At 34.4% G+C, this 14,187-nt stretch overlaps 1 protein-coding gene across 1 annotated transcript; it reads right to left on the bottom strand.

The window, feature by feature from the left end:
- Positions 1 to 3,107: 3,107 nt before the first annotated feature.
- Positions 3,108 to 4,961, bottom strand: LOC131634421 (uncharacterized). The gene is made up of 2 exons (XM_058905082.1): positions 4,887 to 4,961; positions 3,108 to 4,348 (listed from the first exon to the last, which is right to left on the bottom strand). The coding sequence occupies exon 2, from the start codon at positions 4,342 to 4,344 to the stop codon at positions 3,643 to 3,645; it is 702 nt and encodes a 233-aa protein (XP_058761065.1). The 5' UTR covers positions 4,345 to 4,348; positions 4,887 to 4,961; the 3' UTR covers positions 3,108 to 3,642.
- Between the last annotated feature and the right edge of the window lie 9,226 nt (positions 4,962 to 14,187).

Raw genomic sequence — 14,187 nt, 5'->3', positions numbered from 1 at the left:
ATTTGATGATGCATAATTGTATTCAGGGCATATAAGGTGGGAGAACCACGTGGCTAGACACCTGCCTGAAAGGTATCTGCGACCGTTTAATTTTGTTTAGGACATCCCTCATCCAGTACCTGAGGCTACAGCTGGTGGAACTGACAAATGGTTTCAGAGCCACATCATCATCTTTGCGCGTGAGATTAGAGTTAGCGTAATTTTGGTACAACATCCTTCACAATGCGAGGATGGTTACTTGAAGTGGTATCACAGTATATCACACCTGCACCTCTTACCATCGACTGCAGGGTCTTTTGATGTTCTAGGGTTTATGATGTTGGGGTACGAGTTGACGACGTGTCGCCGCCATCACCTCCACCTCCCGTAAGGGACCAGGATAGCCGCCTCCAGTTGATTGTTGTTCTTGCAGATAACCTCACGAGTTTGTTAAACCCGAATGGTGAGGTTTTTACCGGATTATCTAGGATACCACACATAGCTCGTGCGGGGCCTACGTAAACATATTATATTTTGTTGGTATTATATGTATATTTTGTGACATAGACTTGTTATCACCGTACTTATTTATTGCATAATATTTTGGGGATTACATGATTCAAAGATGAACACAGCATAAAACAGTATAACAAACACAAATTAAAAAACACTAAACATGAAAACCTATGTACTACCAGACGATTTTAAATGTTTCAACATCTTTATTATGTCGTTGAAAGATCTTTTTATTTGTGCATCCAACTCAATCGGACCTTAAGTTATCCTACGGCGAAATGATTTTCACTTGGCCTTGACATCTTCGACGGTCTTCAACATAATCAGGTTGTATTTCACCTTTTCATTATTATTAATCAAATCTTCGCGAAACTCAATCTTTCTCATCGTTCTATTATCGGTATCAGACACTAAGTCATTCAACTTGTCTGTCAAGTTGACAAGGGATGTGACACCATTTGGAAGCTTGAATTTAACAGGAGGGTTGTTTCCGTTGAAACACGCTTCCGCCTTAATTAGAAATTTAGGAAGAGACAGTTTTTTAGATGTCTTTCTCTATAATGTATGCCCCTATTTATACAAATTAAGATTCATTCTAGACCACACAAATTTGTTTGTGCAATCAGAACCCTCCAAATATGTCAACAAAATCATGATCGTTGAAAAGTTCCAAATGAGTAAACTACCGAAAATTTTAGTATACTAGAAATTTCTGATATTCACTGGGAAACTTCAAATAAACTATCAAAAATTTCAACTAACGGAAATTTCATTCGAAAAAATTGGAGAATTTTCACAAGGGCATTTTTGGAATACTGAAATGTGAGGGTACGAGGTATAATTTGGGGGTGACAAGTAAAATTCGCATTTTTTGGATATATTATTTATTGGGCTTGATATTTACATTGTTTCAACTGAGTTATATAAGAAAATTTAACCTACCACCCCACTTATTATACATAGCATCTCACATATTACGTGTTTTTACTGTTATACTATTAACTAAAGTTATCAGTTTTATAAAATATGAGTAAATATTGGAAATTTTAAAATTACACCAAAAATTTCCAGTAAAAAGTCATAACTTTCATGAGTTTTTACTAGAATTTTCCAGTGAAAATTCATAACTTTCATGAGTTTTTATCGGAAATTTAGAAATTTCGGGTAAAAACTATTGTATTTTTTACCAAAAATTTCGAAATGTATGAACTTTTTCCCTAAAATTTCAAAATTTCCGATAAAATTCAATACGAACAATTTAAAAATGAACTACCGGAATTTTGTCTGTTATCGAAAATTTTGAACAAACTGCCAAAAATTTCGTTCGCATTTTTTAACTCAAATTTGTACATGAGCAGTTTGGAAATTATAAAAATATGTGGGGGTGTCAGGTTTAATTGAGGGGTTGGTAGGTTAAATAGTCGTTATATAAGTACCTAAATAAAAAAAATTAAGAATTTCTCTTTCCACCTTTAGAAGTTCTCTCACACCACTGTAAAAGACTAAAATGTTCCCAGCGTCTGGAGATGCATCTCCGAGCATTTCTTTTCCATGCACAACTGAAGTAAAAATGGTGAGAAACCTTTATTTTGTAAAAAAATTGATTCTAAAATGCATATTCGTATGTACGAAATGCTGATCCGGAGATGCATCTCTAAAATGTTCCTTAATTCATTAGTCAGTGAGCTTTCTGAAGATGCAACTCTGGAGTATGCTCTGTTAGATCAAAGCAGAAACAGACAGAAACAACAATGACATAATGAAACATAGATAAACGTTACATAAATTTAACATTACATGCTATTAAAAATAGGTGGTTTGGGACGTTGCAACATTCTTATAATATCGTCGGCTGATTTTTGAATAGTCGCGCCCACTTCAATCGGATCTTTTGTTGAGTAACGGTAAAAGGTATTCCACGTCACCTTCAAATCATCATTTGTCTTCAGTTCAAGAATTGTGAGATGTATCTTCTCTTTGTTGTCTATCGAGGGTGAATGGTACTCAAACTTAAAAACTCTCTGATTTTTTAGATATTGCAAGAGAGTATTCAATTTGATTTTTAGATCGACAAGAAATATTTCCTCGCGGGTCCGAAATTGAAGATGGGGATTTAAATTCTGGCACTTTAAAATTAGATGTCAAGACAAAAAGGACTAGACTTTGAAATTTGTCTCACAAAAAGACTAAAAAGAGACGTTTTGAAAGTTAAGAGACCAATGTGATACAAAAAAAGTTATAGGACCAATATGAACCCAAGGGTACCGTTAAAGGACCAAAATAGATATTTTGCCTAAAAAATAATAATAATACGGAGATGTATCTGCGAACATACCGTAAAATTCCTTCTGAGATACATTTTTGATTCAGTAAAGGAATTTGTTTTATAAATTATTTTGATAACTTCGATTTTTTATAGCATATTTTTGGAGTTTTATGAAATAGGAATTATTTATATATAATTTTTGTTTATAAGAAAAATAAGCTTTTATGCACTATTAATTCACACACAAAATTGAATTGAATTTCAGATTCAACAATAATGTTTCGATCTAATAATATTAATATTTATCAATTAACAATAACATTCTAATTATTTTTTTGACGTTTCTATTTTGTTGCTCTTTATCTAGGAAACATTTTTAAACTTGTCCAAAAGAAGAAAAAAGGATATAGGCTATATATTACTCAAGATCATCAAGCATTCAACATTGGGTTAAAAAGAAAATTTCACAAGTGAGTAATGCAAGTTTTCATTCATTTTCTTCCATTGATTCCATTTACTTTTGGCAATCACATTTTAGTTTCTCTATCTTCATTTCAGAAGCAGCAGCTGAACCTTGATTGGAGACATTTCCTCCTTTAGCTACTTCCTTTTGCTTGTAGCACAAGGCAGTTCTGAATCACATGTCCAGGCTGCTTGCACCAAAAACACACATTCTTTCCAGCCAGACATTCTCCAACATGATTCTTCCCATATTCATAACACTTATTCGCCCGAGGCGAATTCGAGTTTCGGACTTGTTTGCCTTTGTTCTGAGAAACTCTGACCTTCAGATGTTGAGAATACTTACTCGGACTCGGACTCTGACTCTCGGACTGCTCCCATTCCTGTTGGCATTCTTCTTCAATCTTCTTCAAACACTCTTACGCGATGAAACTCTCATGCACTAATGAGGTATAGTTTGTGAACTTATGTGGGGCTACACTGATTCTGATATCAGACCTTAATCCTTTTTCAAAAATCTTAATCTTCCACTCCTCATTCGAGGCGTAAAAAGAACGGGATGCAAACCTAGCCAACTCTTCGAATTCAGCCACATACTCCGCCACAGACATATCACCTTGCTGAATTTCAATAAATTCTTGTTCCTTCCGCGCCCTTAGAAACTTTGGAAAATACCAATCAAGGAACACGTCTTGAAAACATTCCCAGTCTATCGCCTTTCCCTTGGCTATCATGCTGGCTTCTTCCCATTCCCACCAATAATCCGCTGCTCCCTTAAGCATAAACGCCGCAAATTTTACCTTTTGTTCGTCCGTGCACTGCACGATTTTGAAAATCTTATTCAGTTCTCTTATCCAAGATTGGGCCTCCAACGGATGGTCCCCTCCAGCGAAAGACGGAGGGTTGAGTTGGAAAATGTCAAAGAAGAACTGATTCGGGTTTTCAGGCGGAGGTGGAGGAGGAGGACGAGATTGAACCAAATTAATCAAATTAGCAATAACAGTTGTTTGTTCTTGCATTACTGGCATCATCTGCTTCCACCAGTCTTCATTAAATTCCATAGGTGCTTCAGCATTTCTCTTGGGCCTACCTCGGCCATGACATCCTGAATTTTCTGCCATAATTCTGCATAGAATGCACAAATATTAAGTTGATCTTGCCTAACTGATCATTACAATGCATAATAGCTAATCGGCTCGCTACAGTCAGAGTCGGTCCTGACTTTTGAGCTATTCGGCTCGCTAGAATCAGAGCCGATCCCGCCTTTTGAGCTAATCGGCTCGCTACAGTCAGAGCCGGTAGTGACTTTTTAGAGACTCAAGACAAATAATAAAAATCCGGCCTTGAAGTACGGATAAATAAAAAAATTAACAAATAATTAGTAAATAAAATTAATATTTACGCAACATATAAAAGTAGTAAATATTTTAGATTCCACAACATTGAGAACCCAAACTTCATCAAAAACAAGAAAAAAGGCTTAAACAAAATATTAAAACGATTAATATCTTGCATGCTAAAACTGTGATTCTAAAAACCATACTTTTTCCAAATCAAATAAACAAACACCAAAAGTGCCATTCTCAAATCAACTTTAACGAAAAATTGAAACGAGAATGGAAAATTTGAAATTAAAAAAATAAGTAAAAGTAAAAATACACACCTTGTTGACGTCAAAAGCACATTCAAGAGGCTAGAGGAAGATACGCTGAAAGCTGAAAACGTGAGAGGAAGGATATGTGAATTTTTTTTATTAGGTTACTTTATTTTATTTTTTTGGTTGATCTGTTATTTATTGGGCTTGATATTTACCTTGTTTTAATAGAGAAATTAATATTGCAACACCAAATTAAACATGGCACCCTCCAAACTTATGAAAAGATCAAAGTAACCATTTTCAATACCATATTTTATCAAATTTATGTGAGAAATTGGACATTTCAATTTTTTGGACGATATCGGAAATTTTGAGTGCATATCAGAAATTTGACGAAAATAAATAAGTTTCCGGTATTTTTTGTGAAATTTCGAGTATTTTCTACCAAAATTTTTAAAATTTACAGTATATGCTACCGGAAATTTCAAAATTTACGGTATTTGCTACTAGAAATTTTGAAATTTCCAATATTTTAATTTACTAATTATCATACCGGAAATTTCAAAATTTTTGCCATTTCTATTTTTAAAAAAAATGCTATTTTTCTTACATTTTTTTAATTTTGCATTGAGAACCAGAGACAAGGACGATTCAGTTGCGGGACGAGCCACGGATAGAGCAGGTGCTCTTTCTCAAGCTGTTGATGAGGCACAGGCCTCAGAGTTACATGTTGGATGTCTTCCTCGGACCGGTTCTAACCGAAAACGGATGACGGAGCAGCAGCGGTGAGGGGTTCCGCGCACCTCATCGCCAGACCGGTAGAGTATCCACTGCCGTGGAGGAGCAGGTGGTTTAGGTTGAGGTGATAGAGGTTGAGGAACCGGTGCCTGAGGTTGGGGAGCAGGTGAATGTTGTTCGGAGCCGGTGGCTGGGGTTAGGGAGCCAATGGCTGCGGTTCGGGAGCCGGTGGCTGGGGTTAGGGAGCCGATGGCTGCGGTTCGGGAGCCGGTGGCTGGGGTTAGGGAGCCGATGGCTGCGGTTCGGGTCCCGGAGATATCATCCTTCCATCTTCTATTTGGGGAGATGATGGTGACTTTGGATGATATGGATGTCCTATTTCACCTTCCGATTGTTGGTACGTTTTTCACACCAGTTCATAAGGACTAGGAGACGGCGGTGTGCATAGTGATGGATGCTTTGGAGATTGATGAGGTGGAATTCCTACTTGAGTTTGGTGAGACCCGGGGCTTTCACCTTAGGATGTCTTCGTTGAGGAGAACTTATTAGGAGCTTGTGGATGCAGGGAAGTACCAGACTGCCGCTAGGGCGTACATGCTACATCTAGTGACATGTACTCTCTTTGCGGATAAGTCCGGATTTTATATAGATGTACGTTATATTTCTCTATTCGGTGCCTTTAACACCCCATGTTGGGCTTAGGGAGTGGCGGCATGGACGATTTTGTACACGACGCTTGATGTTGCATCTCGTCTTGACACCAGACAGTTTGCTGGTTACCTGAGCTTGTTACAAGTATATTATAATTTTTTACATGGTTTTTTATGTTTTATTATAATTTATCTGAGCTTGATTATTTTTATTTATGCAGTGCTGAAACGAGCACTTCCCTCACATCTGTGAGCGGGAGATCCAGCGTGTTGCGTTTGCTGACCCATGTGCAAAGAGGTGGAAGGCCAAACAGGCCATTCTAGGAGGGTTGATTGAGTACAGGCAGAGGCTGGATGCTCTAATGTTGGATGATATCATCTGGACACCGTATACAAGTCACCGCCCACATCATCCTTTTGATTTATCTTCCTTATATTCAGGGTATGTCAGATGAGAGAGCCATGTGGATAGACACTTGCTTGAGAGGTATATATGCTAGTATGCTTATATATAGGGGATCCCACGTCTGATCCCAGAGGCTCGAGCTGGTGGCATTGATCGATGGTTTTAGAGTCACATCATCAGCTCCCCCCGTGAGATCACTGATACAACTGTTGAGGTTCAGCAAACTGGGCAGTGCGAGGATTGATACTTGGAGTGGTTCCATAGTGTGTCACACTCTAGGGTCATACCAAATGCCGCAACATCTAATGTTCCAGGGCCTTCGCGTATCAGGGATTCTTTCGATCCACCACCACCATCACCTCCACCTCCCGTAGGTGAGCAGGACAGCCGCCTACAATTCATCGTCGTTCACTTAGATATCCTCATGGGTTTGGTGAACCCTGATGGTGAGGTTCATAGTATTTTATCTAGGTTGGGCGATGTAACCCGTGGAGGGCCTATGTAGATTTATTTTTTTTATGATTGTGTTATATGTATATTTTGTACAAACATCTTTTTTACTAGTATGTGTTTTGAGTAAGGGTGGCAAAACGGGCTCGCCCCGCAGGGAAAGCCCGTTTTACCCGCATTTTTTTGCGGGGCGGGACAAAGTTTTAGGCTTGCTCTCTTTAATGTGCCCGCCCCGCCCCGTTTTTTCGGGCTTTTGTGGGCATGAGCTTTTTCATACGATTTTACTATTTTAAGGCCTAAAAGTTCAATGCCCGCGGGCTTTTCCTGCTCCGCCCTTACTTTTTTGCAGGGCAGGGCAAGGTTTTAGACCCACGCTCTTAAATATGCCTGCCCCGTGTTTTCACGGGCTTTTGCGGGGCGGGCCTAAACGGGGCGGGCATGCCCATTTGCCATCCCTAGTTTTGAGTAGATAAAGAAAATAACATCAATAACAAATAAACATAGTTAACAAACATCGTACGACAAACAACAAACATAAACAGTACTCTGAAACATGAAAACCTAGGCACTAACGGATGTCTCTGGACGTTTCAGACACTTCATTATGTCATCCACGGATCTTTGGATATGCGCGTCCAACTCGATCGAGTCTTTAGTTATTTTACGGAGAAATGATTTCTACATGGCTTTCACATCTTCATCATTCTTCAACTCGATTAAGTTGTATTTCACTCTTCCATTTGTATCAATTCAGTCCTCCCGAAACTTCATCTTTGTCACTATTCTGTTATCACAATCAGGCAGCAAATTATTCAACGTTTCTTTCAAGGTGGCAAAGGATTCAGTGTCATCTGGAATCTTTGTTTGAACATCAGGATTGCAGCCATTGAAATACACAGATACTTTTATCATATACTGAGGAAGAGGCATTTTGTTGAGATATGTTATCCAATAACCCTAAGACCCCTATTTATACAAATGGTGGTGCATTCTATACCACACATATGTGTTGGCGCAACCAAGATCCTCCAAAAGTGTCGGCAAAATCTCAAACGTTGAAAAAACCAAATATTGAAACATATCGGAAATTTCAGTTATACTAAAATTTCCGGTACTGTCCAATTTTTTAAAAAATTTACAGTATACCAGAAATTTCATTATGACCGAAAATTCCGGTATGTCGTATTGGAAATATCATTAACTAAAAATTCCGGTATGTCGTATCAAAAATTTGGCAAGGTATACCGAAAATTCTTTCTATTCATCAGGGGTAAAATTGGAATAAAAAATATGGGGGATGGTGGCATGTATAATATGAGGGGGGTGACATGTAGATTTCTCGTTTTAATAGTGTTATATTAAAGAAGTTAACCTACCACCTCGGTTATTATCTTAGCACTCCACATATTAGAGAATTTATCTTACCACCTCCAAGTTATACTGTCAACCCCTCATTTTACATTATTTTCAAAATGTCTCTAACACTATTTACCATTTATGAAGAAAAAAATTATTGTTGCCAAAATCATAAAAAAAACAAATTTTTGGTACCGCAGAGCAAATTTCTGGTACTTCTTTTTGGCCGATACCGGAAATTCTTTGGTTTTTACAAAATTCCGGTATTCATTTATCGGAAATTTCAAAAATTTCGGTGTGATTTACGAAGATTTTAAAAATTCCAGTAATTTTATAAAATTCATTACCCCGTCCCGGTAATTTCACGAATTTCCGTAGAAAAACCAATGCCGAAAATTCCAAATTTCCGGTGTGTATCGGAAATTTCTTTAAAACTTGAAATTTTCATATACCGAATATTTCAAATTTCTGGTATTAATTTTAATTATTGCTACATACTGAAAATTTGAAATATCCGTTATCCGAAATTTTAAATTTCTGGTATGTAGCATCAGACACGGTAAATTGGTAAATCCAACAAAATTTCCGGTACCGTACTAAAATTTTCAAAAATTCCGGTATTTTACAGAGATAATTTGGTAAAAACAGCCACTTGAAAGGTAGCATGTATAAAATGGGGGTGGCAAGATAAATTCTCCACATATTGCGTGTTTTTATCTAAAGTTATCGAATTTATAACCAAAAATTTTAGAAAAAAAAAAGTACGAGTAAATATTGAAAATTTTTAAATTATATTATTTTTAATAAAAAATTATAATTTTCATGAGTTTTTACCGAAAATTTCTAATAAAAACTCTTATATTTTTTATTAGAAATTTTGAAATGTATGAATTTTTACTAGAAATTTATAAATTTTTCATAAAAACTGTTATATTTTTTTATCAAAATTTCAAAATGTATGAGTTTTTACCGAAATTTTGAAAATTTCAAATAAAATTCAATATCGACAATTTTAAAATGATTTACCAGAATTTCGGTCTATTGCCAAATTTTTTGAATGAACTGTCGAAAATTTTGTTCGGTTACTCAAATTTGTTCATAGGCAGTTCGAAAATTATGAAAATATGTGGGGTGTCAGAATTAATTGAGAGGGTGATAGGTTAATAGTCGTTATATAAGTACCTAAATAAAAAAAATTGAGAATTGCTCTTTCCACACTTAGTGGTTCTCTCACACCACCGTGAAGAGATTAAAATGTCTCTAATATCGAGAAATGCATCTCCAAACGCATATTTTCACACACAATTTAAGTAAAAATGGTGAGAAACTCTTATTCTATATAAAAAATTGATTCGGAAATATACCTTCGTATGCACGAAAAGTTGATTTGAAGACGCATCTCCGAAATGTCCCTTAGTTCATTAGTCAACAAACTTTCCAGAGATGCATCTCCGAAGTATGCTCTGTTAGATCAAAGCATAAATAGGCTAAAATAACAAGTTGAATGAAATTGAACCAGCTTAAATTTACTCCGAAATAAACATTACATAGATAAACATTACATAAATTTAACATTACATGTTATTAAAAAAAAGGTGGTTTAAGACGTTGCAACATTTTTATAATATCGTCGGCTGATCTTTAAATCATCGGATCCATTTCAATCAAACTCCTTGTTGAGTAATAGTAAAAGCTATTCCACATCACCTTCAAATCATCATTTGTCTTCGATTCAGGCATTGTGAAATGTATCTTCCCTTTGTTGTGTATCGAGGGTGAACGATACTCGAGCTTAAAAACTCTTGGTTTTCTAAATATTGCAGGAGAGTATTCAGTTTTGGTTTTTAGATCGACGAGAAGTATGTCCTTGCAGATTCGAAATTGAAGTAGGGGTGTTGTTCCATTAAAATACAAAAAAGCAATATGGGGATATATGGACATTCTGGTTTGTGTAAATAAAATGGATTGAGAGATCCTATTTATAGAAGTTGTAGAGCAACAAGGACCTTGCATACATAATCATGTCTGCATGATATACTTCGAAGATACATCTGCAGATTCGCCTTATTTAAAAAAACAAGAGTCTCTCCGAAGATTCAACTCTGAATGGTCCCTTGTTTTGTTTTTTAGTTAATAAAGGGGTATCTGGATATGCATATTTGGATCCATCCAAAAATTATGCAGAACATGACCATGCTAATTATGCAGAGCAGAATTTGAAAAACAAAAAATGTTCAAAACATACCATCCAATTTTATAACATTATGCAGTGTGATACTTACAAAAAAACATGTTACGTTGTTAGATTACAACTAAAACGCATCAAAAGTTGAGTCACTGCCTAAATCTATTGGTGATTCGACTTTTGCTTATTTACTTCTCGTTTAATGACACTCAACTTGGTGAACTCTTCCAAAATGATTCGACCATGTTTCAACATCTTATGTGAAATGTGTCGTCCACTCTAGTAATATCTTTCATATGGTCATTTAATCATACTTCATATTATGAAATTATAGCGAGCATTTCCAGCCTTTCTAAATCTTTCTACAAAGTATACATCTGATTCATCTGCTTACTATTTCAGGTTTATCAAATAAGTTATTGTAACTTCATGATGATGCTAGTAAAATCTATCTTGGAAACATTTATCTATGTCTTTCCAAATTTGTATAGATTTTGACGGGAGAGAGGATATCATATAAACATTATTTATGTCAAAGATAGCGAGAACAAACGAAGTTTGTGTAATCCCTTGTACTTCTGAAATTATAGAATTGACAAAGTTATTACAAGATTTGGTTAGTTTAGCCTCAAACTCCCTAGCTTAATGAACCTCATTGTGAATAGAGGGTTTAAAAATTTCAATGACTTTTTTATAGATACCTCATATATGATGTCATGTATCTCGTGTCTTATTATTGTGTAATACAAGACATTGTCATTATCAATGGTGTTTTAAGTGGATCAACACTTCTATCTGCGAATGAATTTTTAGGACCCGAATATGTTGGCATTTCCAACGTTTATGTAGGTTTCATAGGTTTTTATGGTTGTGACCTCTTTGACGGGTTTATGTGAAGAATTAATTAAATTTAAAAATGTTATTTCTAACTTTAAAAAGGCCATTTCCTATTTTGAAAATGAAAATGAAAATCTAACCAAAGAAATAAATCTTCTTAAAGAGACACAAATCTTCTTAAGTAAAAACTATATCTCTACTCCTTTTAAAATTTTACAAGATAAATCTATCAAGTGTGGAATATGAAATCTTAAAAAATAAGATTGGAAATTTGCATAACACTCATGATAAATTAATCAAGGGAGAGATAACTTAAACATCATATTAGATAATAAAAAGAGACACATAATAAAGCTAAATTGGGCTATCAACCTAACTAATGCTAAATATTTTACAAATAAAGCTAAATTGGGCTATCAACCTAACTAATGCTAAATATTTTACAAAGTTTTATCACTCAAAGAGAATCTTTAATTATACTGCACCTAAATAATTCTATCGTGGTAAACATGACCATAATTCTTCTCCCCGTTATATAATAAACGGTCATGAAACATATGTCACAAGAAAATAAATTCCAAAAGACAACATGTTTTATAGGAACGCTAAATGATCCAAAATAATTTAGGTACCAAAGGTTAAAACTTAGTTTGTGATGTATGTGTGCTTTATAGCTCGAACTCAAAAAGAAATCTCAATAGTGAATATCAAAGCATATGACTAGAGACAAAAATATATTTTCATCTTTTACTCTTAAAAAAGGAGGTCGTGTTTCTTATATGTTGACAACAATAAAGGTAAAATTGTTTGTTCTGGTACTTTTGGTAAGTGTTCTATCTTTGAAGTTGTCTTACTTATTTAAACAAAATTTACTTAAATTGTGTATCAAGAGTAATGATGTAATGTCATTGTCCTATATGCAATGTCATTAATGTAAACGTTTTTTTCTTCAAATAAGTAAAAATACTTTTTATTGCCTTTTGAGAATTAACTAAAATTATCAAAAAACAGAAAGAACTATTTATTGGTCATTCCACTTCTAATAAACATTATCATTTGTTAAATTGTCCTCGTTTACCATTGTAATCACTGTTATAATTACCTTGGTAAGAATTAACTTGCAATGCATCTGCAATGCCAAATGATTCACCAACAGTGACTTTAGCCATTTCAAGTTTTTGTTTTTTTTAGATTGAATTTCAAGTTTTTGTTGAATCATTAACAAAAATGCTTTATCAATATCAAGACGGTGATTCATCATCATGATTTGGGATTTGGAATGTGAGAAACACTCATTCAACCCTCTAAAAAACATAATTACATAATCTTGCTCCTTAAAGGTTTTGATCAGATCAATTACACCACAAGTACAGAAAAATAAGCATTTACATAAAAAAGATGTCAGTAATTTTCAAGTTAATCCGAAAAACTTTTAATTGAGTAAAATAATCATAGACGTTAAAAGCACCTTGGCAAAGTCGATAAAGATTCTCTTGAATATCTTATATGTAAAAGATGCCATTTTCCGAGAATTAAATAAATTTTTTTCCATACTCCAGCTACATTGTCAATCCGTAACACTTATTTTGCAATTGAACCTGAAATTGATCGTTGAATCAATGCAAAAACCATTAGATTGCAACGAATCCGTTGTGTGTACAAAGAATCTGAATCATAGGGTTTGAAAAGGTACTATCTTTGAATTTGTCTTTATTTTACGAAATCAAAGGGATTTGCATCGATCGAGTTCAGGCGTGATAATTTTGTTATAAAAAAGAGGAGCAACAAAAATCAATGCAAGACTTTCCCTGTAGATAAAAGAGATTAGCAAAGTCTTAATGAACGATGAGATTGATAAAAACATAAAAAATTAAAGTGGTCACCCGTACTAATGGAACTTTGGTCACTGAACCGTTCAAATTGACGCGAAGTGTTTTGATGATGGTGTAGTCTCTTTGGGCTGTGTAGTAAAAGATCTGAATGAGGAGATTTCCCTGGCAGCATGCAAGAAAACTTCCAGCCACACAGATCCCGCTTCTGCAGAACTTAATGACATACAATGGGGAACGGAGCTAGCAAATGAGCTTAAGCTTGAGAAGGTTATTTTTTATTCGAATGCGATGGACATTGTTGATAGTGTGAATGGAACTGATGTCAATGCAACTCTAGATCATATTATTAAAGACTGTAGTAATCTTCTTGGTAGTTTTAGAGATGCTTCCCTTTTGTTTCTTAGTAGGACTTTTAATTCTAATGGTGACCATATGTTGAAGGTTAAGAAGGTTGTTTGTTCTAGAACTTGTACTTGTATTATTCCCAATTCTGCAGATATTGATGTATGTTTGACATCTTTAGTTGTTCTTAATCTACACGATGTTTGAATTAAAAAAATAAAAATAAATCACTCAAATGAAAATTTCTCCATCATTATAAAAAAGAAAATGAAATATGTATATACAAAATTAAATTTATAATGGAAGAAAAAACTATATATATATATATATATATATATATATATATATATATATATATATATATATATATATATTTAAATATTAATTTATTTTCAAATATTATTTATTTTCAAATATTAAAATATTTCAAAATATTTTCTTTGTTTTTTGATTGATTTTTTTTCTTTATTGAAAGTATAATTTTAGTCAAAGTAATTATTAATCTATTCAAAAGTGTTAAAATTTCTTTCTGTAAAAACAGATATACAGATAGAAAAAACCACTAGCATTT

The sequence above is a fragment of the Vicia villosa genome, unplaced genomic scaffold (genome assembly GCF_029867415.1).
Source record: "Vicia villosa cultivar HV-30 ecotype Madison, WI unplaced genomic scaffold, Vvil1.0 ctg.001291F_1_1, whole genome shotgun sequence".
Taxonomy (NCBI): Eukaryota; Viridiplantae; Streptophyta; class Magnoliopsida; order Fabales; family Fabaceae; genus Vicia; species Vicia villosa.
This window is presented reverse-complemented; position numbering and strand designations above follow the sequence as displayed.